General features: G+C 51.8%; 2 protein-coding genes across 2 annotated transcripts in view; both read right to left on the bottom strand.

The window, feature by feature from the left end:
* LOC131412089 (TOG array regulator of axonemal microtubules protein 2-like) overlaps nucleotides 1–490 on the bottom strand; it is a 34,809-nt gene extending 34,319 nt beyond the window's left edge. The window contains exon 1 of the mRNA XM_058551521.1: nucleotides 316–490. Coding sequence (XP_058407504.1) covers nucleotides 316–432 — 117 coding nt within the window. The 5' untranslated portion in view covers nucleotides 433–490. The remainder of the gene's footprint in view (nucleotides 1–315) is intronic.
* A 263-nt stretch (nucleotides 491–753) lies between these two features.
* LOC131411724 (TOG array regulator of axonemal microtubules protein 2-like) lies at nucleotides 754–27,816 on the bottom strand. The gene is made up of 4 exons (XM_058550706.1): nucleotides 25,416–27,816; nucleotides 4,636–4,779; nucleotides 2,651–2,764; nucleotides 754–1,148 (listed from the first exon to the last, which is right to left on the bottom strand). The coding sequence occupies exons 2-4, from the start codon at nucleotides 4,661–4,663 to the stop codon at nucleotides 754–756; spliced, it is 537 nt and encodes a 178-aa protein (XP_058406689.1). The 5' UTR covers nucleotides 4,664–4,779; nucleotides 25,416–27,816.
* Between the last annotated feature and the right edge of the window lie 145 nt (nucleotides 27,817–27,961).

The raw sequence follows: 27,961 nt of genomic DNA on the forward strand, positions 1-27,961 counted from the left end.
AAAGACAGAAGAAGAGGGAGATAAGACTCAGAGCAGTGGGGCTGGCCCAGTGGCATAGTGGTTAAGTTTGCGCCTTCCACTTTGGCGGCCCAGGGTTCAGAGGTTTGCATCCTGGGTGCAGACCTACGCACTGCTTATCAAGCCATGCTGTGGTAGGTGACCCGCATATAAAGTAGAGGAAGATGGGCACAGATGTTAGCCCAGGGCCAATATTCCTCAGCAAAAAGAGGAGGATTGACAACAGATGTTAGCTCAGGGCTAATCTTCCTCACAAGAAAAAAAAAAAAAAGACTCAGAGCAGTCAAGTCATCTTACCTCCTCAGCACCGGGTCTCAGCTCCTGGGGACCCTGACTCTCACCAGGTGGGTCCAGGCTCTTCTCCTTGGCTCTGCCAGCCTCGGGGGTGGTGGGGATGCTCTGGATGGGAGGCATAGGCCTGGGCACCCTCAGCAACCTCTGAGAGGTGGCCCGGGGGATGGTGTTCCTCAGGGGAACTCCTTTGGGGCCTCCCCCAGGATCTAGAGAAGTTGTATGGGGTAGAGATGGGAAATAAGTCAGTCCCAGGAGCACAGGGAGTAGGGGCTAATTCAAATGCTGGCAACAGGGCCCTATGTCCTGGGGAAGACTGGGATGGCAAGAGGAGATGACAGATCCGCCCCAGCCCCACCCCCACCACTAGACTGCACAAGCAGGGGTGCTGAGTGTCCTTTCCCATTTCTGTAAAATTTGATGGAAAGTGCCAATCAAAGCCCCCTATTTAAAATTGAAAGCCAGGTTGGGTAGAAAGGGAAATAAAATCAGTACTAGATTAGGAATGATTAGGCCTGAAGTCCCTGAACTTGGAGTGGGTGGGTGGGAGGTGGGCAGGGCCCAAGGCTCACCTCGGGAAGACACTGCCAAGCCCTCTGAGAGCCTCCTTTTCTTGAGCTTGTCCTTGATCTGGGTGGTGTCCCGGGCCACACTGTTAGCCTCTGACTCCAGCGAGGGGAGGGGCCCCAGAGACAGGGCCCCAAGGTTCCTGGGGTGGCCATTCCTGGCCTGCCAGCCCCTCAAGGGAGCATCCAGCTTGAGGCTGCCAGGGTCCCCATGTCCACTCAAGAGCTGTGACGGCTTCTCCTGCAGGATGCTTGGTGTTGGCTGGAGGGAGGCTGAGGGAGACAGAGGCAAGAGTGATTTGGCCCACAGCACGCAGGGTGGCACCCATCAGCAAACTCTTTGGTGCTGCTCCCTTGGAAGTCAGCCGCTCACCTGGTGAATCCCAGTCATTCAATTTGTCCATCACTCTTTGGTTGATTCATTCATTCGACAGTATCTATGAAGCACCTACCCTGAACAAGACCTGTGTCATGAGGTACTCAGAGGAAGAAAAGGGGTATCAGTGTGCAGCCCTATCAGAGCACAGATGAAAGGCCATAATACTCAGGGAAGCCCCCTTGCCCAGGGACCACCATCCACCAACCTCCAGGATCCAACCAACTCATTCAATAATCTTGAACACCTGACATACCAAACACAGATTGAAAAGAGAAATTCAGATTCGGAACAAATCATGCTCCCACGCAGACACCAGTTTATCTAACTACTCACTCAACAAACATTCAACGAGCATCTAGTATGCACCAAGCACTGTCAAGGCAATTGGAGATACAGAGATGCATGAGGCATAGGCTTTATCACTAAAGGACTTTCCATCTATTAGAGAAATAAGCTATGTCCCTAAATGGGTTCGTCACAAGGTAAAATGTGAGATGTGCCATAAGAGAGATATCAACAAAGCGCTTTGTCACGTTAAGGAGGAGGAGGAGGAGGATCTGGAAAACCTTCAAGAAGTGGTGGTGTTTGAACCGGCCCTTGAAGGAGCCTGGACCATGGAGGGGCTAGAGAAAGCATACAAACAGACCAGCTTTCAGAATCTCGGCCACACGCCCAGCACTTCTTGGAATGCCTTGATGTAGGCCATGAGACCCTGATGCCAGCACCAGACACAAGGAAAGCCGAACTTGGTGCCAGCCACAGACCTGTAAGGGGACTGGCCTGAGAGAGGGCAAGTAACCATAACAATCAGATTCTCCATCCAAAACACTGGAACTGGGGCTCTGCAGAGAAGATGGTCTGCAGCTGGAAGCTAAAGTAGGAAGTTGCGGAGCAGAGAGTGGAGGAGAAGCTGAATGGGTGTCCTGAAAATCACCCCATCTGCAGCTGTGTCTCTAGGGGTGCCCACTTCCCTACCACCCCAAAGTGAGGGGCAGCAGACCCTGTCTTCCCAGGGCTATTGGGGCTTCCCCTGGAGTTCCAGGAGAGCCAGGTGCATGCTGAAATCCCCCTTCCCTGTCCTGCGGGTCCCCTCAGTACACTTCCATCCCCTGAGGCACAGAATTGAAAGGACCCACCTAAAACCAAAGGGCATTTTCAGCAGGAACTACTGTAAAAATAACATCTGCTGGTAGCTTGAGGATATGGCCAGGCATCTAAACACACTCATCTCCTCCCTCCAGGACGAGGCCCAAGCTCTGCTCTGTCACTGGCCATGATTGGGCAGCTGCCAAGTAGAACCCCCTATTCTCTGCTCAAAATGCTCAGAGAGGCCACCCAGGGCGCTCGAAGGCAATTTAGTGTGACCGAGTCACCAGGCCAGGTCCTCCCATCTTACCTTCTCCATGAGTCTGCAGGCCAGAGACTCTGCTTCCTCCCAGGAGTGTGCGGGGCCCAGCACTGGTCCGAGGGACACTCCCACAGTACACAGCCACTGGAGCCAGAACCTTGGCTGGGGAGAGAACCACAGGGAGAGTGCCATCTTAGAGTCCTCTGAGGCCCACGCCCCCAAACCAGAGCCTGGCCCTCAGAGGGGTGCCTGCCACCCCAAGTCCGGCTGGCCAGGGCACCATGATCCCCTCTCGGCCTGGCTGCTCTCCCCCTCCTCACATTCTGCCGGCCTTCTCCCTACCGGCTTTGCTCAAAACCTCCCACCACACCTCCTTAGTCTCCTTCATGGGCTCCCCTCCTCCACCGCCTCCACCCCTGCCTCTGTCCACTGCGCGTCTCAGGCCAGCTGCTCTCACTGCCAGGCCCTGAATTGTCACCCTCACACGGTAACCCCCTAACCTGTGGCGTGGCCCCCAGTGGCAGGGCGGAGTATCCCAGCACCTGCTCCACTCCCCTCCCCTGAGTCCTCGAGCACTTCATCAGCCGTCCTACACTGACCCTTCATCTTCTCTCCTAAACTCCCCGGCTCAGCAAATGGCACCACTGATCCTACTGCAGACATGTATGAAGTGTTGCTCTGCAGGGACTCTGCCCCTCACAGTCCCCAGTGACACAGTCACGAGCAAGGCTGAAGTCTGGTGGGGGAGATGACGAGTAACACGTAATAACAGTGTGGGGGCGGAGCCCTCGCCAGAGGCAGGACAGGCAAGGCTTCTGGGGTGGGGAGGGAGCCTGAGCTGAAAGTCAGAAAATAGGAGGGGAGACTCAGCCAACCACCTGCTCCTTTAAGAAGCCTTGCCTCCCCCCTGCGTCCCCACAGCACCCCAGGCATTCCTCCGTCTTACACTCCCCGCTCCTGGCCTCTCCCCGTCTGGGACGGGGACCACGTCGTCTTCATCTTTATAGTTCCTGCTCTCAGTAGGCATTAAATGTTTGCAAGCTGAACCTCAGGACCATCTGTGGGGCCCTAACCCACCACCTGGAGAAGCCCCTACGAAGGTGGAAACCCAGCACACCCACCCCCAGGGTGGAAGGTCCCTAGACCAGGAGTCAGGAGTCTGGGTTCCCGTCCTGTTTCTGTCACCTGTGTGACCTTGAGGAAATAACCTCTCTGAGTCTCGGTTCCCAGATCAGTAAAACAAAGGAGTTGTACAGGACCTGGGGCTCATATGGTCATATCTGCATTCTATTTCTAGATTTCCAGATTTTTCTAAAGACTTCAGCACCTCCCCCTTCCCTACAAGGATCTAATGTCAGCAGGCTCTGACACAGCACTAAATCATGCAGTTGTCTTCACACTGATACTTCAGAGCCACAGGGTGCTCTGCCCTCAGCATAATGACCTCTTTCCTGAACTGCTCTGGCATTCCCCGGGTCTCTACATCATTCCCAAGTGGTCGCCTGGCGTCTGCTCCAGCCTCTCCAAGGAAAAGCAGCTCTCTACCTCACAAGCACCCACTCCATCTGGGGCGGGACCTGTCAACCCCCTCACTCTCCAGAGGAAAGTGAAGCCCACACAGCAGCTCCCAGACCTGGAACCCTGCCTCCGGACACTGAGCCGGCCACACAGTTCCCACTCTCCCGCCTTGTCAGCTGAGGAAACGGGGACACCAGCCCTCCCTGAGGTCCCGGCCCCACATCCTCTGCCCGTGCACAGAGTCCCACCCCAGAACCTGTCAGCCCTTAGCCAGCCCACCAGCTCAGAGAGCGGAGGCAAAGCTCAGGCCAAGTCCCTAGAACATTCCAAGCCCCTCCCCGGGCCAGGGAGCCTGCAGACAGCAAGCTGAGCAGGGAGGGCCAGCGTCAGCTGGCAGAGAGCTGGGCCGGGATGGAAAGGCACGGCTGCCTGGATACATCTCCCAGGCAGAGCACAGCCCCTGGGAGAATCCAAGGAAGATCCTTGCCCCCATGGCCTCTCTTGGTGCCCCTTACCTGGGGGGACAGTGTCACGGGTGCCCATGCCCTGGGTGGAGAAGGTGCCTGGGAGGTTGTCCAGAGGCAGCCACTATTCTGGGCCGTGAGTACAGTCCTCGGGGGTCCAGGGCCAAGGGCCCCCACCTGTAAACATCCAGGGACCTGGGGTGGAGGGGCAGAGAGAAGTCAGTACAACAATTAACAAACACTTTTCAAACGCTTCGCAGAAAGCCCGTCAGGAGCTAAAGCATTCTTGTAGTGAAGAAATCTGCCACTGGACTGAAGGACACTTCTCTTCTGACATTCGGACTCTCTCGACACTTCAAAGTTTCCAGGTGCCAAGGCTGCGTGACTGGGCAGAGCTCACTGGGAAGAGTGTCCAGGAAACTCTGAACCTGGCTTCGTTTGTGGCTTTGACACGGACAGCTTAGGGTCTCAGGGATGGTGAAATTTATCACGGGGGAGTCTGACACTGTTTCTCCATCGGTTTCTATTTTCTTCAGAAACCCGTTACTCTGCCAGCTGCCCTGGAAGCTCATGACGGACGTCGAGCTTTGTGACCCCGCCCATCACTCAGGCACCTGGCGGCGTCTCCCAGAAGCCTTGGCTCTCTAGTTGTCTCTCAGGACGCGCCTGCCTCCACCTGCATGAAGTTCCTGGTCCTCATTCTCACCTCATTGACCAAGCCAAACCTCTGACCCTCTCGGCCGTTTCACTGTCCTGTGGCTGACCGCTTGACCACGCCAAGCCTCTTCCCAGCCTCCTGTAAGCCTCTGGGGTCAGCCATCGGCTCTTGCCCTTGACCTAACTTTATTCTCTTTCCGAGTGACAAAAGGTCTCATTGCAGACTCTGTGACTTGACACAACTTGTCATAAATTCTTTGCTGAGATAATGGTGACCTGTTTTCACCCTGACTGGTAAGGAAGTGGACGGCGAGCACTGGTTAGTGATAAAATCGGGGGTAAAGGCCACATCTCCCAATTTCTACTCGAGAGCAGCTCCCTCAAGATATCATCTGGGGACCAGGCAGGATGCAGTGCCAACTTCCTCTTGTTGAGCAACAGATCCCAACTCAGGAACTGAGGAAACCTGCCTTCCATCTGGAAGCAAGCCAGCCACCGTCCCCACCCAGGCGCCAGAAGGCACGGCAGCTCCTGGCAACCCTTCTGGCCAAACAGAGGTGCCAGCCGAGCCCAGCGGCTCCGGCCCCAGCCAGCCCTTGCCTGGTCTCACTGCTTATGACCTCAAGCCCCTCGGTTTCTTTGTCTGAGAAGAACTTTCCTCACACCAGGGGAGAAGGCAATTCCCTGTCTGCTGGCTCCTGGGACAAGGATTTGGCCACATGGTAGTGCCAAGTGGCCAGGACTGTCCATGAGATGGAGCACTTCTCCTGAGCAAGGTGGCAGAAGATTCTACTCCACAGGATCCAACACCCCACTCCTCACTCCAGTGAGCTGGGAAAGAGACAAGAGATTGGCAAGGGGGCTGCTTCCAGCAAAGCACAGCGAGAATGTTCCAGGAGGGGACTAGACCTTCCACAGCTGAATTAAAGCAAACAAGCAGGAATCCAGGCTTTTGGGACAGGGAGAGTTGCAGGCCCCACAGACTCCTGCTACCAGTATCTAACCAGAGCACAGACTTCCTATGCAAACTGTATGTAGAAAAGCAATACTTAGCTACAGCCCCTGTTCTCAACCTCAGCTGTACTCAGAGTCATCTGGGAACTGATTAGAATTACAGATTCCAAGGCCCCACCTCGGGCCCCTGCTGAATTAGTCTTCTAGGGAGCAGGCCACAGGGATCAGGGATCAGGTTGTTTTCTTAACTCCTGAGTGATTTTGATGTTCCAACAGGATTGGGAACCACTGGGCTATAGGTCAGATTCACTTCATAATAAGACTCCAGTCCTATTTCTCACCTTAGACTGTCAAAGTGGTTATTGCTGCCTCAGTTTCCCCAAAGTGGTCACTCTCTAGGAGGCTAAAGAGAAGATTTGGAGCTGCCTGAGTACAGGCAGCATAGGGTTCAGTGGCCACCTCTACTGCAAAGGACCTTCTGAACAAGACCATCCCCTACCCCGCCCGCCACTAACTCCTCAGCAGGCTGAATGGCCCCGGCCAAGACAGCCCTCATTACTCCAGGCCCTGAGGGCTCCCACCCAGATCCACGTCACAGCCTGCCAGGGCAACCCAGAGGGCAGAGCCCCTTTTAGGCCAGCCCCCGCCTGCATCTACACCTTTTACCCTCACGCCCTCAGGGTCCACGTGCAGGGTCTCCTAGGCACCTGCCCAAGGGGAGATGGCTACTGCTGCGTGGGGACAAACAACTATGTCTTATGTCTTATGTGAGCGCCATGAGTGGTGTCTCCCCAGGAAAATCATGTAGGCCCAGCACCTGGTGGGAACTTAAAGATCCATGTCCAAACTATAAAAGCCAGAATCAGAAATTCCAGCTCAAATGTGGACAGAGCTTTGGGGTTTAGTATGGACAGCACCTAGCGCCTGACCCCCAGGGCACAATTCACTGAGCCCCCGTTTGTACCCAATACTCTTCTGGGCACCAAGGAGGGACTGTCCCCTATTGGAACAGCCTCTGACCTAAAGGGCTAACAGCCAGTGGGTTCTGGGGACCAGGGTTCTGTCCTCACTCCCTGATGCTCTGGATTGCCCCAGATGGCTGGCTCCTCCATCCTGGGCCTCAGTTTCCAGCTCAGGGAAAGGAGATGGCCTGAGGAAACTGACTGTTGTCCACTCCTTCCACTAAAGCCATGGCTACAGAGGTTCCATGGTAACTGGCACCACAGAATGAAGAAAGGTGACAGAAGGGACTCGGGTTTCAAGTGGCAAAGAAACAAAAGCTAAGACTGGCCTGGTAAAGAATGTCACCCCCCAAGGACAAAATCCCAACCACCCTGTGCCTTGTGCAGCCTCCAGGGAGCCAGTGCCCTGCTCCACGTCCACCTCGGTCCCGTGGGAGCTGGGCAGAGACTGGTCCCAAGAGAACAGCCCTCAGACAGGAGGGCAAGGGAAAGGCTCGAGGAGGGAGGAGGGATCAGAGCAGGGAGGCCAGGGAGGGGATGGGCCCAGATCCTGAGACACAGCCACCCCCGCCCACCCTCCCAGGGGCTGCAGTACCGCAGCTTCCTTCATGTGGCAGTGACACAACCCCCTCCTCCTTTTAGAGGCCTCTGAGAGACATGGGTCCCAGTAAGTCAGAGATCTCATCTCCTCAGACGTGTTTGGTGGGAAGAAGAGTGCCACGTCAAGGTGAGTAGAGAAAGGGAGGAGGGGAAAGATGGTGGAGTGAACAAACCTAGTTTCTGAACCCAAAACTACGTTCCCCCACTGAAATACTCACTCTCTGAAGAGAGGCCTCCAATCTAGGCCCCCCTCCCATTGCACACTCCCACCCCAGTGTGCTCCTGAACACCCACCTGGAGCTCTGGCTCTGGGGTCAGACAGCTGGGTTAGAACCCTGCCCTCGCCCCTTTTGTGGGAACTTGGGAAAGTTACTTAATTCCTCTGAGCTTTGATATCTTCATTTGAAGAAATGTCCTAATAAAGGATATTGTTAGGATTAAATGATGTCAAGTGCAAAAATAATTTAGTACCATTGCTGGTAGATGGTCAATAATGTCAGGTCTGAACTCTTCTTCCTCTTCCCCCCATGCACACACATGCACACACACGCACACACCCACACTTTGCACAGTTATGACGGGCCAGCCCTCATTCCTACAAGACAGACCCAGGTGACACAGGTGTCCCTCATGAGGAGGAGACAGACTTGTCTATAGAGTAAGAGGCTTAAACCGTGCGGGCCCTTGACCTCCTGCAGTTGTCGCCCGTGATTATGTGCTGCCATGTGGATGCTCCCTGCAGCGCCCAGCAGAATGCAGTCAGTCCGGGCAGAGAGGGGCACAAGGGAGAACAGCAGTGCTATCTGACTAGGCCCTTGGAGACCCCCATGGAAAAGCAGCATCCTCGCTGGGCCTGGAAGGAAGCGGAATCTAGATGGGTAGGGAAACAGGAAAGGCATCCAGGCTGAGGAAACAGTTTGAGCAAAGGCCCTGGGGTTGGGGGGGTGGTGACAAACAAATGGGCCTGTGAGTTTGAGGTCTGGTGGGAGGGCCCGAGTCTGGGAAGGAGGATGAGGGCCAGGATGGGGAGACTGGCAACCATCTGTCAGAGTCTGGGCCTATTCTGCAGGCAGAGGGAACTCTGAAGACTTTTCGAGGAGAGGAATGACATTATCTGACCTGTGTTTTCATGCAGACCCCTTGAGTTAGACCTGAGAGGGACTTCCTAGGGAAGGACTGAAACTTAGAGACCACTAGCCCAGCCTCTGGACAAAGCTGGAGAAAATATGTGACTTAACCAAGATTTGCCACTAGTTATTGACAAAGTTTAGACTGGGTAGAACACTCCTTCATGTACCCCAGGCTGTCTCCCTCAGGGTAATTGGTCACCCACCCACCCTCTGCTCATCATACACACACCTCACCCTTCCCCCCACATGAGGCAGCCATCCCCTAGACCTCCAGAGAAAACTCTGGGTGTTCTCAGGTGACCTATGGGACTCTGACCTCCTGGGCTCAGTCTATCACTGAAAGTCTGAGATCTACTCACTCATTCAACCATATGCTAGGAACTAGGACACAAAGGTGAAGGAGACTAAATTCCAGCACCCGTGAGCTGTGTGACCACAGGCATGCTACCAAACTTCTCTGAGCCCCACTTTCTTTAACTGCAAAAATGGAGATCTTACCTATTCCACTTCAACAGTGCATTCAATAAAATGCAAAAATCACTTAGCACTGGGTCTGGCCCCTAGCACGTAATCAACACCCAGTGACATTGGTATCAATGCCGTGAACAAAGATCCCAGCAGCTGCAGGTGGGGGACAGGTTTGGGTGGATAGGGTGGGAGGCTGTGGAAATAATCCTGGAGAGAGAGGATAAGAGTCTGATCTGGCACAGAGGTGGTTCAAATAGGGGCAGGGGAAGATCTGAGAACTATTTAGAAGGCAAGTCAACAGGACACGGAGACTGAATAGATAAGGGGGTTGGGGCGAGTCTAGACTGAGTGCAAGGTTCTGGCATGAGGGCTGGAGGACCGGGCGCCGTTGGCTGCCGAGATGGTGAACCCGGGAGAAGGTGCCAGTCCGGGAGAGACATTGGGTCCTGGTTTGGGCAGGCTGGTTCGTGGCTCCTCCAAGACAGCCAGATGAGAGCATCCAGAAAGCAGCTGGCCTGAGGCTTGAGAGACAGAGGTCTGGGCTAGAGCCACAGGCCTGGAAGTCCCTGGTAATAAGACAGCAATTAAAGCCATGAGCGTAGATGTCATCAGTGAGAAGACCTGGCCAAGTGCCCAGAGCAAGGACACTCAGGGAGGCGGGGAGAGGGTGCCAGGAAAGCCAAAGAGCAGAGTGAGCAGAAGTGTCAACTCAGCAAGGACTGGGGAAAGCCCACTGGGTGTGACCATTAGGGAATCATCCAGAAGGTGAATGAGCATGTGGGAACCTGGAGGTCACAGAGAGATGCGATTGAGGAGTGTGTGGAAGGTCGAAGAGTGGAGACGGCAAGTACAGACCACTCTGGAAGTGGGGGATGAGAATGGGAGGAGAGAGAGGGTGGTAGCTGGGAGGACAGGGGTGGATGAAGCTGGTGCTGTTCACTTGCTTGTTTGTTCTCTGTGTCTTTTTAAGGATAGGAATTGCTAGAGTATATCCAAAGGAAGAAGGGAAAGGCTGGAGACACGGAGGGAGGATGGGGAACTGGTGGAACAGCATCCCAGAGCTCACTGGGCAGGGAGAAGGGCACAGCAGGCAGGTGAGCGCCAGGCTGGAGGAGGGCACCAGTCCTCGGGCACTGGAGGAGGGCAGCCTGGGGGAGTCTGGGGGTAGCAGCAGGAAGGCGGGAATGGTCGTGTTGAGAGGATTGTCCGTGAAGTAGGAGGTGAGACTGATGAGCATGAGAGCAGGACTCAGGAGATCAGCAAAGTTCTGGAAAATGGTGTATTCTGACGCCAGAAAAAACAAACAGTTCTACTCCTTTTCCCGCCCCCACCCCAGCCAGATGCCTCCATCTTTGTTAGCCTGGGGCAGGGCTGATGTCTTCCAGATAAAGACTCTGCCCTTCTGGAGCTGGGAGTCCCAAGAGCCACCTCCACCCAAAACCAGGAGACTGAAACCCACCCCACCAGAACCTCTGGGAGGGGCATCCAAGGGCCCCCCACTCAGGCTCCTGGCTCCAGCTGCGACTGGCATGTGGGCCAGCAGGAAGGCAGTGCCCAGATGAGCCAGCCCCCCACCATAACTGCTCCTTTCCTGGGCCCTTCACCAGCTCAGCAGCTACATCCACTGGCCGCAGATGCCGTCTCCCTGCTGTGGGATCAGGTGGGGTCAGTACTCCTGTGACGCCTCTGTTCTGTCCTCCCAACAGTATGAGGCACAGGTCAGCTAATAGGACCACGGGAATTTAGAGAAATGCAGACAAAGGGCCAAATGCAGTGCCTGGCACATAGTAATAACTCAGTAATTGCAGCATGAATGAGTGAAGAAATCGAAATTAAAGCACATCTTTCCAGACAGTCTTGCTGAGAAGAAACTAAGTGAAAGAAACCAACATTCCTTAGTTCCAGGCTGCCAAGTGCCAGGCACGGGGCAGGTGCTGCCGAATACTATGCCATTTAACCTTTGAACTGGAACAACAAGGAAGATATTAGTGTCCTCATTTTATAGATAAGATTGAGGCTCAGAGATGTTAAGTAACCAGATCAAGGCCACAGAGCTACTAAGAAGAAGCATCAGGGCTGATGCTGTCTGCTCTTGGAGGTGGTGGAACAGAGTATGTGCTTAGGAGTCAACAAACTTGGATTAAATTCCATCGCCTGCCAGCTGTGTGACTTCTCCAAGCACACAGCACGTTACTAAACTTCTCCAAGCCGCCTTTAACTGAGAAATGGAAATAGTAATACCTATCTCACAAGGTTCTTGAGAGTATTTGTGAAAATATGAAGAGCATTTAATACTGTGTCTGGCCCCTAGCAAGCACTCAATAAACAGTGACTATTATTATTATTACTGTTTGTTTAATGACTATTTTACTGTGTGTGTTCAGATGTTCAAGGAGAGGGAAAGTGTCCTTTTTGAAAGTCTTTGGGCAAGAAGCTACAGAGGTCTGGCGGGGTGGCAAAATGGAGGTGCCGCCTGGGGAAGCAGGATGTCCCCCATTGCACACGTTTTCTGGGGTGAGCAGGAGGCAGCGGGCAGGCTGGGGCAGGACACTTAGAGGAGCAGCTCAAGTACCACCTTGCTGGGAAACACTCCAAGAGGTCCTTTCTTACCAGAACAGACAGAGGCTGTTAAGGAGGCAGTTAACACCTGCATCTTAATGATTTCCCGGGACAGGGTGGATCTCGTGGTCAAGAGCCCAAAGCAGTGCTTCTTGAAGGTTTTTATGCCCAACACAGCTGAGGAGTGTGGCCTTCCACTTGTAATAGCTCCGTGTGTGGAGGGAGGTGGGGGGCAGATAGGGAGAGGAAGGGCAGAGCTGCATAAATGTCGAGGTCTGTGACATTTGAAATAGCCCCTGCATCCTCCTCCTAGGAATTCTAATATGAGAATTATTGGTCTAAAAGACGTGGGAAAGCCTAAGGGTGAGAGAGAGTTTTATTTAAGCTGTGTTTGAAAAACAGTGGAGGTAGGAGACAAGCAAGGCTGCCCTGTTTGATTGTCTAGGTTGGGCACTGCACAAGGGCATCATAATTAAGTACCCTTTGTCACTAGGGCCGCCACTTGCTCCTGCAGCGCCTTTGTGTGAGTTAGAAAAAGATGGCTCTTTCTCAAGACACTTCACTTTTATTCATCAGAGAAGGGCTGTAATAAATGTTTAGTGTCTGCTGTGTGAATGGTGTCCCCTTAACATATCCATAAATCTACAAAATTCAAAATCTTCTGAGCCTGCCCCAACTTTCATGTATCCTGTTGATGCAAATATAAATTAGAGATCAGAACATGTGCTAGGAATTTAATGAAGTTCCACATTGTGGGGACAGGATGTGCCTTTACCTGCTCCTCTTGTCACTAAATTTCGAGCTGCAAGGGACCTCAGAGGTCAGCTGGTCTCCTGGCTGGTAAAAGAGGGGTTAATCTGAGGCCCAGAGACACTGCCCTACATACCAGGGCCCGCACCCCTCAGGCATCACACTAGCCACCAGCTGGCAAGGCCCTCAGCAGGGCTAGGAGGGAAGCTTCCTTCTCCAACCTCCCACCAAGGCCTCCCCAAGGTGGTCCCCTCTGCCCTGCAGTGCCCAGTCAGAGTCAGGACAGCGCATTCCCGAAGACTAAGTTCCCTGGCGGGGCTGGGTGCCGTTGCGTCAAATCCTGCCTGAAATTTCACAGCTGCTGGCCCAGGCTTGGAGGGCTTCTGCCCACCCTGAGCTTTCCACCAGCAAAGTCTGAGTTGTCCTGGAGCTTGATCACAGTCCTGGAGTCTTGAACGAAAAGTGGCCTGGTCCCCTGCCCCGGGAATGCTTTCTGTGTGGTTTGGCTGTTCCTGGACCCTTGCCCCGCTGCCGGAGCTTCAGTCGTCAAACTGCGGTCTGTGAACACATACGGGTACCAGAGGCCCAGAGGGACTGGGAAGAAATAAAGCATCTTTCCAACCAGAGTCTCAGCAAAGTTGTTTTGACATGCCTGGCATCTACATATCTGTCACATTCCAGGACAGGGCTCCTGACAACAGTCTCCCCACGAGAAGCTCAGAAGACTTCAGACCACCAGCTCTGTCCTTGTCCCCAGGAGAATGCTGACTCTCCTTGACCGAAAGGTAGAATCTTACATGGTTTCTCCAAGGCATATGCCAGGTTTCCCTGGGAGACTGAAATGGCTTCTGTGGAGGCCCATTTTTTTTCCTGTCCTCATTTTATTGAAGGGAATTCCCAAGCCCAGGAGGGGATGCAAGTTGGGCTAAGAACCAGAGGTTTTGAAGCAGAGACAAAGTGGAAGCCTCAGCCCTCCACACAGCTGCTCTGGAGCCTGGGTCTGCAGCTCAGAGACAGATGACAGAGAGATAACAAGGATAACTGATTGGTCTCCCAAGAAGAAAAATGGGAGGGTAGGGACAGAGGGGCGTGGAGGGCAGAGAGAAAAGTGAAAGTTGGGAAACTGAGCACAGTGAGGGGGCTGAGAGAGAGACCAGGGGAAAAGGGGAACCCAAGAGGAAGGAAAGTGTGAAGGCACAAAGGTGAGGGCAGGCTCTCTGCTCCTGGTAATCAGGGAAATGCAAATGAAAGTCGGAATGAAATGCTACCACCAGTCTGCAAAGATTGGCAAAAATTCAGATTATAGACGATACCAAGTGCTGATGAGACACAGAGCACCAGGGACCCTCACCATGGTGGGTGAGGTGTAAATGGGCACCGCCTCTTGAGAAGGGTCTGGCTTTATCTAACAAAGTTAAAGACATGCAAATTCTACACCTAGTATCTATCCTAGAAAAACTAAGAAAGAAGTACGACAATGTTCACAGCAGCTCTATTGATAACGGCCAAAATCTGGAAATAATCCCAGTGCCCAACAGGGAAATGGAGAAATAAATTATAGTGTATTCATGCCATGGGATATTCCACAGCAATGAAATGAGCAAACCACTGCTCTACTCAACACCATGGACGACTCCACAGCATAACGTTTAGCCAAAGAAGCCAGACACAAAGGACTTGATAGAATGTGATTCTGTTTATATACAGTTCAAAGGAAGACAAAATCAAACTGAGTGTTTAGAAATGCATAAATAGACGGTAAAACTTTATCAAGAAACAAGGAAACATGTGGAGTGTGATTAACTCTAAAGTGAAGTGAGGCAGCCCATGGGGGAGGGTTCTGGGGTGCTACCAGAGTGTCTGTTCCTTGACCTGGGTGGTAGCGGCTACACAGACATTCACATTATAACTCTTCTTTACATTGTTCGTGAGTTTTATACATTCTTCTGTCTGCAAGAGGTTGAGCATAAAACAAATAATAAACTTCCAGGCATCCACGCTGGTGAGCAGAGTCGGGTGCCTCTGAGGTCGCCCTGGGAGCAGTGGGAGACCCTCAGGGGCTGGTCTCCCCAGAGCTCAGCTTGAAGTCTCCCCATTACTTGCTCCCACGACATTCCCTTTCATTCAGATCTGCTAGGCCAAGGCTCTGTGGGCTGAAACAGAGCCAGTCCTGGGAGCCAGCCAGCCGGGGATGGAAAGGCTGCAGGGCCCCTCCTGCCAGGGCGTGGTGGGGAGCAGCGCAGGGTGTGCCTGGCTCAGGACCAGCCCCATTACCCGCCCTGCACACCCCACCCGGGGCAGGGCGCCACTGTGCACTCTGACCGTCCTCGGTCATGTACCCACAGAGCACAGGCCTGTCCAGTCCCTCCCAGTGCTCTGGAGGAAATACCAGACCTTCCAGTCCCCAGCCAACATGGGCCCTTGTTCTGGAGAGGTGGCTCACAAAACCATTGTTTCAGGAGCCCCAAATCTGCTCTAGCAAGGAACGCAATCATCTCTGCAATGGTAATAACTGCGTCAGCAGAGGTAACTTCCGTTTAGCACAGGGGCTCACACGCCGGCTGCTCTCTTACAACCTCCACTCCTCACAAGCAGCCCCGAGGGAGGCATTATTGAACCCTCACTTTACAGGTGAGGAAACTGAGGCTCAGAACGAAAAGAGCATAAGTCCACGCAGCCAGTAAGAGGAGCCAGAATTCGAACCCAGAGCTGAGCCTCCACAAGGCCTGTGCAGCGCCCCTAAGCACAGATCCTAACCCCGGCACACCCTCATTCCTCCCGGCACCATTGCCCTCGGCACTCGGGGAGCCTTGGCCAGGTGTGTGCCCGTGTCTTGTGGAGTTTACCCCCAAACAGAGAGCTCTGATAGAGGCCATGGCCAGGGAGGGGACAGCCCAGGGCAGCCCCTCCTTCCTTGGCTCCCAGCAATCAGAGAGCAGCCTGCAACCTCCTCCTCCAGAGCTCACACAGAAAGGCCCAGAGAGAGGAAGGGACCTCTCCGCAGTCACACAGCCTCCATTTCATGGCATGATGCTTTTCCTCTCATGCGCCCTTTGTCCTTGCTCTGGAACAGGTCCTTGATGCCCCTCCAAAGACTTCAGGCGTCCTGACCCACCCTCCCACTTCCCTCCCCCACAAATAGCTTGGCGGACACATCACCTCTCACCTCTCTGTCCAGAGGCCAAACCCCCGTCACCAGAGGAATCCAGGTTCCATGGTCTCTCCGCAGACGACACTGCCCATGGGTCCAGAGAGGCAAGGATGGGGTGGCCGTATGCCTGACCTGCCCTGGCCCCAGCCCAGCCTTGCAGCCCTGGGCTGTGGGCCTCCTGTCTGGGCAAGTGCTGGGGCGGCCACTGGCCCTGCTGCTGGCACCTCCTGCTCCCTGCCAGGCTCTCCTGGAATAAACAAGGCTGCATAGCAACCACCTTCTGAAGGAGCCCGCAGCTCCCTGCATGGGGGAGAGACGGAGCCAGGAGACTATTCCCCTTGGCCCCATTTCTTCTGGGGCTCGCCTGGGCACTGGGCACTCCCAAGTGGCCAACCCATCCTGTGGGGCCACCGGAGAGAGCAAGCTGCGCCCACTGCATGGTGACTGCAGCAAGAGAGTGCGTGGCAGGCTCAGAGCAGACAGGCTGGTGGTAGTTAACCCTGGTTTTGCTGTGGTTGGTCTCTGGGCCCAATTCTGGCTCAGCTTTCAAGCTGCTTCTAGAGGCAGCAGGGCAGACAGCGTGAGCATCCAGGCCTTGGCAGCAGGCAGAGCTGGGTTTGAAGCCTGATCCTGCTTCTTCCAGCTGTGTGACCCCGGCCAGTACTTAACCCTTCTCAGCCTCAGTTTCCTCATCTATAACACAGGGTCACAACAGTACTGACTTGATAGGGTTGCTGTCAGGATTGAACAGGGCAGGTGACAGGCTTGTGATTATGCCTAGCCCACAGGACATCCTCTATCACATTAGCACCCTTCCCCAGAAATACCTGCACAGCAGGAAGCCTGTGGCCTCCTCCCCAACCAGATTCTACTACCCCAATTTGTGGAAAATGTGAACCCTAGCAGCCCATGTATGCTTCCTCATTGAGCCCAGGCCCTAGGACAGAAATCCCAGGCTGGTATCTCCCCCCATCGAATGACAACTGCTCCCACATTTCACCCCACCCGCCTCTAATCTTCATCATCCAAGGGGCACAGGGGGAGCCAGAGGCCTCACTGATTTTATGCAGCCTTGCAAAGAGCCACTCACCCAAAGACAATAAGAATCTTTCCAGGCGGGCAACCCCACATTCTTTACAGAGGAATCGGCAGGCATATGAAATACAGAGCAGGGAGAGCTGGCGAGAGGCTGCTCATACATCCAGGAGGCCTGGCTGACTGAATCATGTGCCCGGGGCTTGCTGACTGAACCCACATCCGGCCTTCTCAGGACTTTCCTGAGGTTCTCTCCTCTTCTCTGAGACACCACTGGGGACAGGCCTGTGGGGGTCTCCTCTGAGGCCCTAAGAGGAACAGTTTTCATTCACCAAGCTCCAGGAGGGGCCAAAGAGGGCCAGCCAATGAGCACTGAGAACAAGATCCGCCATGGTGGACACTGGCCCGGAGCCAGAACCCAGAGGCCTGCTGGGCTCTACAGGGAGGCTGCTCCTTGCCACGGCCCCTCGGGAAGCAACCTGGCAAGTTGAACTGAATTCCCAAACTCCTCCTAACAGAGGCCCCAGGAAGGAGGTGTTTCCTTGTGCTTTGTATGAGGTAGGTATGAAGAAACCCGAGTTTACAGATGGGGAACTAAGGCCCAGCAACATAAGTCCTTGCTCAAGTTCCAAAGCCTGTAAGGGACAGAGAGTCACCATGGAATGCCAGATAGGGTGTGGACAGGGGAGGCCGGCCTCCATGTCCCTTTGCTCTCCCTGGGAGAGGGCATGTGTGCATCTCCCCCCAAGCCCACCATCGCATCAGAGCCCAAGAGTCAGCGCTTCTAAAATACAGATCCGATGGTCACTCCCCAGATGGACACGCTCCATGGCTCCCAGTGTCCTTGGGGTAAAGGCCACACTCAGCACCACGGTGACAAGCCCCCCCAAACTGGCCCCTGCTCAGTTCTCCTTCAGCCGCATCTCTTCCTGTTCCCCTCGCTCACACCTTGACCCTGCTGGACTGTCGAACATTAAGCATTTCCCGAAGGCCACCTGTGCCACACTCTGTGCCAGGTGCTAGAAATACAGGAGAGACTACAGTCTGCTCTCAGGAGCCGAGTGATTGAGAGAGACCCCACTGGGCAACTAACTGTGCATTCCTGTGTTATCTATAATAAGGGGGATGCATTTTGCAGACCTTGAGAACTAGAGCTCTGAAGCCAGACTGGATCTGACCTCAGCCACCTCTTGACCTTAGGCAGGAAACAAGCTCTCAGAGTCCCAGTTTTCCCATGTGCCAAGCGCTCCACTGGCATAGAGCAGGCACCCTGCCAGGTCACATGCTCAGCATTACTGTGATGATGTGACACTGAGAGTGAGCCTGGGGACTGTGAGCTGTGGCGTCAACCTGAAGCCTGAAGGGTAATGAGCTGGCCAGGTGACGGCAGGAGTGGAACCATTGAAGCTCCTGAAGCCCACGCCTGGGGCCCCTGTGAGCCTGGGTGTTACCCCACAGGACAGTGCTCCGGGTGGAGGCAGGGGGAGGGCAGGCTGCCATCTAGAAGCTTGCTGGTAACTCACCTGAAGAGATCTCAGAAGAAAGGGACTGAATCTCTTGGCCCCAGTAATTTGTTGTGATTTCTTTTATCGTTCTAAATAAATATTCACTTTCATACCTAATTCTGTCTTCTTTCTTAAAGAAGCCCCCAAATCGTTTAAGCTTCAAGTCCAACAAAGCCTGGATCAACCCCTGACGGGAGGGTGTCCAGCGCACAGGCAGACCCTCTGAGAGGCCTACCAGCAAGAGAAAAGGCTCTGGAGGAATTGCAGGATGTGAGGGCCTATGGGGCAGTGGGTGGAGGGGGCGAGAATGGCAAAAGGTTGAGGGAGGAGAGACCAGATCACGAGGACTTCTAAGCCATCTTAAAATAGAGTGTGCACTCACAGACCCCGAACATGTGGCTCCCAGGCCTCTGGGTGTCTATTTAACAGCTCCACCTAGATAGCACACACACACAGACACACACATACATGCATACACACATACACACATGTACACATACATACACATACACACATACACACAAACACACATGTGCGCACACACACGCTTGTATGCCTAGCGAGTCCTTACCCATCTTGCAAGACACACCTTGTTATGGAATTGTGTCTCCCCAAAATTCATTTGTTGAAGTCCTAGCCCCCAATACCTCAGAATGTCAGAATGTGCCCTATTTGGAAATAGGGTCGTTACAGATATAATTAGTTAAGAGGAGGCCCTACTGGAGGAGGGTGTAACTGGTGTCCTTATGAAAAGGGGAAATTTGGACACACAATCCAATGTGACTGGTGTCCTTATAGAAAGGGGAAGTTTGGACACACACACACACACACACACACACACACACAGGGAGAACCTTATGTGAAGACTGTAGTTACGCTGCCACAGGTAAGGAACTACGAGAAGCTAGGAGAGAGGCCTGGACAGTCCTTCCCTAGCACCTTCAGAGGGAGCATGGGCCTGCCCACCTGGCCTCCAGACCTGTGAGACAATGAATGTCTGTTGTTCTAAGCTGCCCAGTTTGTGGTACTTTGTTACGACAGCCCCAGGAAACAATACGGATCTCAAGCATCGTGTCCCGAGTGAAGCCTCCCCCAACCCCTCCAGGAAGAGCCAAGTGCTCCCTGCTGGAGTCCAGTGCAGGACACCTCCCACTCCCCTCTGGGTCCTCTCTCCATCCCCTCCACCCCGCTCTGTGCTGATCCGCTGATAGAAGCCTGCCTCTCCGGGCTGTATCAACAGGCCCTCCTGCCTCTGGACCCCTTGGGTTTGGCCAATAGAGGAGAGAGGAAAGAGGTCAGGGTTCTTTTCCCCCAGCTTCCTCCGCCCAGTCCTGCTGGGCTGGCTGCACCCCTCACCTGAAGGTCATGGCTCTTCACCTGAAGGTCATGGCTCCGGACAGGCAACCTTCTTCATTTCCAAGGTCCTGTAACTACTCCCTTCAAGCTTATGGCTGATGGAGGTGCCCAGCATGAGCAGCCAGCTGCTGCACTACCCCTGTGGTTTCTCATCCTGCCCACACCTGTGTAACCCCTCTCATGAAATTTTCCCCCAATCACCCAATTTCAGTGTCTCCATGTTCCCTGTCATCACACTGACTCTCTTCGGTGAGCTTGGTGACTTCGCGTCTGTGGCCCCCATCATCTGTGAGTTCTCTGAAGACAAGGACCATGAGTGATTATTTCTATACACCCACCATGGGGCACATGGCCCAGCCCGCCCCAGAAGGCATTGAATAAATGCTTGAAATGAATGAATTAAACGGACTAACAGACCACGCAGAATCACAGGCCAGGATGAGGGCTCTTGAAAGCACCAGATAAGTAGCCCCCACCACATCCACAAAGGACAGCTCTTGTCTACCCAGAAAGCAGCTCAAGAAGATCTCAAAAACCGATATCTGTAGCTTTCTATGCTGATGAATTTGATCAGTGGAAAACAATTACATTTGACCCTATTCTCTCAAGAAAAATGTCACTGACGGTCCTCTTGGCCCTTGTTGATTTGTAAAATGAATTAAACTGCTTCTTTTTCCAGCAACATGAAGGACTAAATATCCTGAACACACTTCCTATTGCAACTCCCTGGACATCCTGGTTAAAATACACAAATAGCCTCCTAAATACACAGCTGGGCTCAGGGTAGGGACCCCACTGAGGGATGCAGCTGCCATGCTCTTCCTCACTCCTGGCCTTTGCTCATGCTGTTCCTCCACCTAGGAAGCCTTTCCCACAACCCTTCCTACCGCTTTATGTATACATATCACCCTGGCCAAGTCCCACTTCCGCTTGGGGACCCCTCCCTATGTCCCCGGGGCCCTCCTCTGCTTCTCTAGCCCCTGCATGTCCCCATCGTAGCTCCACTCAGCAGACTGAGCTGTAAGTGTTCACCCCGGCCCCGCCGCCCAGCCAGCCATGCACACACACTAGGCTGTGAGCTCCTTGAGGCCAGGGTCCATGTCTTCAGATCCCTAGAACCTAGTGCCCACAGAGTGCACAGTAGACACTCAGTACCTGTGGTGGGTGTGAGTGACACAACCCTGACAGTGTAGGGGAGGGAATGGTTAGTGGCATAGATCTCCTTTCCGAGCAACGTCCACTGCTTTTCCCAGGAATAGACCTCATCTCCATACTACAGACCAGAATCTGGGCACCAGATATTGTATGGCAGAGTGAGGGAGGGGGGGTGGAATTCTGACCCCTTGGCTGGCATTGCCCCATTAAAACAGTACCGTCCTAGCCACAGCTAAAGTTTAGGTCACATAGAGCATGTGCAGCAAGGCCCTCCTGGTGGGGACCCCAGGGAGGTGAAATGCCCAGGCTGGGCCTCCCTTTCTCTCTGCCTCAGGTTCCTGCCTCTTAGGATAAAGCAAGTCCAGACTAACACTGATTAGCATGTGACAAGGCCAAGAGTGCCAGACAAGGAGATAGGGGAGTTGGTCCCAGTCCTGACTCTGTCATCAACTTTACTGTGTGACTTCCAGCAAGTTCCCATCCTCCTGGACTTCTAAACTGTCATTGTGAAACAAGAGGATCAGACACTGGATGACCTCCAGATCCCTTCACTCTCTGATGCCCTGTATTCTGGATCCTATTCCAGGCTGAGGAGAAGGGCTAGAAGCCTCCCTCCCTTCCACATGCCACATGCCCCATGCAGAAAAATAGAATGATGGACGCAAGCTGGCTCTGTTTCTAATCTGACACTTGGGCTGACTCATTGTCACAAAAGATCACTCATATTCCTTTTTACCCCAGCCCGTCCCTTAGAGCCCAGCCTGTGAAAGCCTGGGAGATGCTGACTACATCTCAGGCTGGGTGGGGGTGGTCAGACACTGCCAAGGGCACAGAACAGGCCCCACCCAATTGGCATTTCCTCTGGGCTGGCTTGTTCCCTGGGAAGTTCCTGGGAAACTCCAAAATAATATATGCAATCTAAGCCACAAAGTTAGAGAAGGGACCAAGCCAAACCCTTTAAATTACAGATGAGGGAAACTGAGGCCCAGAGGGTCACAAAGCAAATCAATGGTAGTGACAGGACATGGACCATGGCCTTCTGATTATGCTGTTTATGGCCCCAGCTGCCCCTCCCAAGAGGAGCCAACCCTTTACACTACATGGGTCCTTCCTTTCCCCCACAAAAGGGAGTGCTGGAGAAGGGAACAGCTTGCTGCCCCACAGCCACAGGAAGGGGCATGAGGGAGGATACCTGCTCCTACAACAATAAGTGAATGGATGGATAAATGGATGGAAGGGAGGAAGGAAGAGAGGGAGGAAAACTAATATGTGAATGAATGAATAAATAAATGAATGAAATGAAAGAATGAATGTGAAGAAAGAGTTGGAGGGCAGAGGGAGGGAAAGGGTCAATAGATGAGCAAATAATTCTGGGAGCTAATAGAGAAAAAGGATTTGATACATTTTCATAAGAACACGCAAAGAAATAAGAATATTCTTAAAATGCTCCCGCATTTCCAGTTTGTCAAAATTCATCAAGCTTATTATGAACATACTTATGATATGTGCACATTTCTGCACATATGTTGTTATTTTTTTAAAAGACTCTGCCCAGCAGGGTTGAGTGGGGAATGGAATGAGGCAATGAGGCAAAGCATGGCAGCATGAGGCGGTGTCCTGATTTTACTGGGCTGGTATCAGTGGGGCCTAATGAGGAACTGAACATCCATCCCCACCTGGATCTGTGGTCACACCTAAACAGGGTGACTTCCTGCGAAAAAAAAAGAAGATTAAATAGGATCTAGAGTCTTACAACATAATACCCAAATGTCCAGGACACAACTGAAAATCACTCATCGTACCAAGAACAAGGAAAATCTTAGCTTAAATGAGAAAAGACAATCAAATGATGCAACGCCAAGGTGACACAGCTGTTGGGATTGTCTAACAAGGGTTTTAAAGCAGCCATCATAAAATGCTTTGATGAGCAATTATGAACATGCTAGAAACACATTAAAAAAATAGCAAGTCTCAGCAAAGAAATTGAAAATATAAAGAAAAACCAACTGGAAATTTTAGAACTGAAAAATACAACTGAAATAAACAACTCAATGTGAATATGATGGTGACAGAGGAAAGAATCAGTAAACTTGAAGATAGAACAATAGAAATTACCCAGTATGAATAAGAGAGAGAGAATAGACTGAAAAAAAATTGACAGAGCCACAGGGACCTGTGGGACTATAAATAAAGATCTAACATTTGTACTATTGGAGTAGAGATAAGAAAGAATATGGAACTAAAACAGTATTCAAAGAAATAATGGCTAAAAACTTCGCAAATTTAATGAAAGATATTGATCTACAGACTCAAGAAGCTGAGGCAATCTCAAATGGAATAAACCTAAAGAAATCCACATCAAGACATATCACAATTAAAGTTCAGAAAACTGAAGACAAAGAAAAAAAAAAATCTTGAAAGAAAAAAACTGTCAACCCAGAATTCTATACCCAGCAAAAATATCCTTCAGGAATGAAGATGAAATCAAGACATCCTTAGATAAAAGAAACTCAGACCTGTCACTGTTGGACCTACCCTAAAAGAATGGCTAAGGGTAGTTCTTCAAGCAGAAAGGAAATGATAAAAGAAAGAAACTTGAAACATCAGGAATGAAGAAAGAACAGGGAAAGAGTAAAAATATGGGTATATATATATGCCTATTTTTCTCCTCCCTGGAGAAGGGCAGCCACAGAGGGTGGAACAGTGTCCCACAAGCTTGGAAATCCCCAGGCACAGCTTACACAAGTGGACACCATCAAGGGACAGAGTGAAGGAGCATATCTGAAGCATTATGAGTCAAGCAACACGCAAGCCCTACTGCTAACGCCAGCTAGTGTGCTCATAAAGGCCTTTTATTGTTTAAGACATTTTGAGGAGGGTTTTATATTAGTTGAAGCTGACAGCTTCCTAACTGACAAGGCAACTTGATTCACTGAGACTTTCTAGCTAGTTAAAGATTCTCATGCTGAGAAGAATGTAATGACTAAAATGGAAAGCCTCGACAAACCTTCCTCACTAGGGCAATACCTAATTCAACCCATGTGAACACAAATCTCGTTCTTGGTGTGGACTTGCATGGCAGGGACAGGCTAGTCAAAGAGCCTTTCCCCAACACGTAAGAGCTGTTGCCCTAGGAGAAAGGCAAGCAGGTGAGGAAGACTCGAGGCTTCTTGACCAGAGCCTGGGGGCAAGCGCTGCTCTGGGCTCAGAAGAGAAATGCTCAGTCTGTTCAGTTCTGCATCTCCTCACCACACTGTGGGAAGGGTATCAGCAAACAACAGCCCATCCAGAGGACAGAGGACATGATGGGGAGGGGCTTTAGACCACATCACATGAGCAACAGTGAAGACATAGAGAAAAAGGGCTCAGAGGGGAATCTGAGGGCTCCATTGAGCCACTGAAGGGATAACAGGCCACAATGGACTGGGCGTGGCTGCACGGCTCCAGAGGCCAGGACACTAATTAATAGGTATACAGGAGGATGAACTTCCAACACTCTAACAAATGGCTTCCCCAAGAAGCAGTAAACTCCTCATCCTTAGAGATGTTCGAGGAAAAGCTGGACAGCAACATTCCAGGATATTTAATAGGGATCCAGGCTCCCCCTGACCGCAGCCTCCTGCTCCCCAGCCCCACTCAGTGATTCTGGAATTTGGGGGAAATGGGAGATATAGCCCCCTGTATTTCAGCTGGATACTATGTTTCATTTCAGCTACATTCTGGAATCATGCTATTGGCCAGACCTGCCCCAGGACCAATGGGGATTTCCAGCCCAGCCAATCCCCAGTTGTGTTTTGTGGAACAAATATGAATGCAAAAAAAAAACCAAAATTCTGGTAAAGAAAGTTTGGGAAACATGACCTTAAATGATGCTGAACTAGTTTCTTAACAATAATATATCTCAGGGCTTTATAGGTTGAGTGTATTGTGATGCTCCAATAAGGGGTGGAGTGTGAAGCAATTTCCAAATCTATATGACTATATACCTGTTTGTTCATGAAATAGTTCTTAGGACCAGAGTTTTAAGGAAGGCACATTGCAAAACAGTGCTCCAATCTGTGTCAAAGTTTCCAAGGCAACTAGCCTAGAACTTCAGCCCACTGAACAACACATTTATAATTCAACTCAAACCATATTTTACTTCTTGAGACCATCAAGACAAATCAGATCCCAAGAAAGGTGCCCAGATCAGTAAGGGTGTGTATCTCCCTCTCCAGCTGGTACCAGAACATCATTACTTCCCTCCAGAAAAGTCATCAGAAGCAAAAGAGGAAGAAAAATCCTTCAGAGAAAAAGAATACCTCAGAGAAGATATAAAAGAAGCCTCAGGAGTGAGAAGAGGGAGAGAGTACATCTTCCCACCATCAGAAAGTTGATAGAGGATCTCCTCCCCCCGACCCAGCCCCACCACCACCAATCTTTGCTCTCGAAACTATAAACCATCAGGAAATGCAAGCTTTTTTGAGCAATTTCAGCCACCTCCGGAATATGACCGGCAAACACTTCGCCATCCCCCACTCCCCCCCCCACCCTCCCACCCCCCAGGTACCTGAGGAGCCAGGCTTCAGGGGAGTTTTCAAAGGCAGGAAGTCCCAGTCTTGGTTCTGCAGTCTCCAGGGCTGCTGGTCCCCAGCAGCCTCGAGCAGTCAGCCAGGGCTTCCTGGGAGGGAGAGGTGTGGAGGAAGAGACACACACATCCTCCCCAAGAGACAAGCCAGGGCTGGTGGAGGGAGAGCCAGGCCCGATGGTCTCTGGGCACTGGCTCTGCTTGATGTGGATGGAAAGAAAAGACTCTTGTTCCTCACAGTGAGGAACAGTTTTATTTATATCCCTGGGTGACAGTTACCATGGATATAAATCAATTTTTGGAGACTGTCAGTTGCCAGTTGAATATAAACAGCGAGCTTTCCCTGAGCTGTGGTCACCCAGAGACACACACGGGAGACGGAGATGGATAGCAGGCTCAGGTCTGCCGACAGAGTGGACACAAACAAGCACCTGGCTCCGGGGAGCCCACCCTGGGTTCCTAACATGGCACACACATATGTGCATGGGCACACAGCACACACTCCCATCAGGGAGAAGTAATCTGACATAGATATTAACTCCCTTTACCCATGTTAATATGCAGGACACCCAGAACCCTAAAGAACACTTCCCCAGAATGCCCCAAGAAAATATCCAAAAACGAGCCCCTGAGAGAGGGCCTGCTAATGGCTCATTTGATAATCAGAGCTACCACTTACTTGCCAGTCCAAGCATTTTGTAGATATTAGCTAATTTATCCTCACAACAACCTTTGGGGGTAGATATTCTTATTATTCCTACCTTACTGATGAGGAAACTGAGGCTCAGAGAGGTCACTCAGCTCACAGCTGTAGGGCCAGGATCAAAATCCAGCTTGTCTACTTCCATAGTTCTTCTGTACCATCAAGACCTCTGGAACCCAGATCCAGCTCTGTGCCTGTGGTCTCATGCAAATCATTAAATGTCTCTCTACCCCATGTTCTCATCTCTAAAATGAGAATAAAAATATTTTCCCTGCTTATGTCCTAGGACTGTTATAAGAATCATGTCAAAGGTAATCCAAATTTAGAGAAGAGAAAAAGAAAGGAAATTAATATTCATTAATCACCTACTGTGCCAAGCAGTTACCTTGTAACTTACAACAGCTTATCTCTAATTCTGCGAGAAAAATGAGAAACCTAAGGGGAAAGCCATGTGTCAAAGACCTCATAGTCAGGAAGTCCAAGAGTCTGGATTCAAACAGAGGTCTATCTGGTTCCCAAACTTTTGTTTTTTATGTTTTTTTTTGTTTGTATGTTTCTGTACACCAAGTTGTCACGGGTACAAAAAGAACCCTATTAGCATTAATAACCCAAGTCCACTGGGACTCTAATCTTCTGGAATCTTCATTTGCCCATCAGTGTAGGCATGTTCTGTCTCTCTGGCCACAGAAAGGCTGCAGCTTCCAACTTCTGCACTTGGGCAAGATGCCCACCCTACCCAAGATGCCCTGCCTCTGAGTCCTCTGTATCACCCACTGCTCTGTCCCACATCCTGCCAGGTAGTTACAGACTCACTAGCCTCACCTTTAAATGGCGCTAAAACCAGAACTGAAGATAGCCATGGAAAGTCTCCAGCCCCAGAAGCGGCCTGCAGGGCAAACCTTGCAAAGCTCCTGAAGTCCAGCTAGAATCCTCCTGAAACCTCCCTGTGCACAGAGTATCCTGACGCTTCATCATAAAAGCACAGATGGACGTTTGTCATTCTTGCTGTAAATAGCAATGGCACATTCTTCTGGTGAGATCAAAGAGCAAATATCCTGTATTCCTCTCATGCTGATCTTCCCGGAGCTCACAGGGCTGCCTGGACATGGCCTCATCCATCCTAGCAGCAGGGCAAGCCTGCTTGGGGGACCCTCTGAAACACTGGCTGTGACCACAGCAGAAGCCATGGCTCTCTAAGGACCCTGTGGGTGACACCAGGGAGTGCTGCCCCCAGAAGCACGTCCAGCATGCACACTTTCCTTAGGGTGTGTGTGGGTCGGGGGAGGAGGACAAATGTATAAAGGACCGAGATGGCCTGGTCTCCACCAATTAGACACACTGAGGAGAAGGGCAGACTCAGAGAGGAGGACAAAGGAGGGGGAGGGAAGGAAGGGAGAGAGAGAGAGAATATCTTATAACAGCAGAGCACATCTCAGAGTGTAGAAGCCAAAGTGAGCATGACTAGAATTCACAGTGTTATGGAGGGGAAAACAGTTTAACTATAAAAAAGAGACCCTAGAGCCCCAGTGGCCTAGAGTTAAGTTCAATGTGCTCTGCTTCAGCAGCCCAGGTTCAGCTCCCGGGTGCAGACCTACACCACACATCAGTGGCCATGCTGTGGCAGATGGCCCGCATACAAAATAGAGGAAGATTGGCAACAGAAGTTAGCTCAGGGATAATCTTCCTCAGCAAAAAAAAAAAGAGGCCCTAGCTGGAAAACAGAGGATGATAGAGGGAATAAGTGCACTTAGGTTGGAACAAGTGATTTCGTACTTGACGCTCTGTGGGCTTTGTGGTCTTAAGCTAGTTTCATAATATCTCTGAG

This window comes from Diceros bicornis, chromosome 12 (genome assembly GCF_020826845.1).
Source record: "Diceros bicornis minor isolate mBicDic1 chromosome 12, mDicBic1.mat.cur, whole genome shotgun sequence".
Lineage (NCBI taxonomy): Eukaryota > Metazoa > Chordata > Mammalia > Perissodactyla > Rhinocerotidae > Diceros > Diceros bicornis.

Excerpts from the sequence above, each read along its gene's own strand:
- LOC131411724 (XM_058550706.1), bottom strand. The coding sequence starts at position 4,663 with ATGGGCACCCGTGACACTGTCCCCCCAG. Across the intron at positions 2,765-4,635 it reads CCGTGACACTGTCCCCCCAG|CCAAGGTTCTGGCTCCAGTG; the intron begins GTAAGGGGCACC and ends TTCTCTCCCCAG. Across the intron at positions 1,149-2,650 it reads CCTGCAGACTCATGGAGAAG|CCTCCCTCCAGCCAACACCA; the intron begins GTAAGATGGGAG and ends TGTCTCCCTCAG.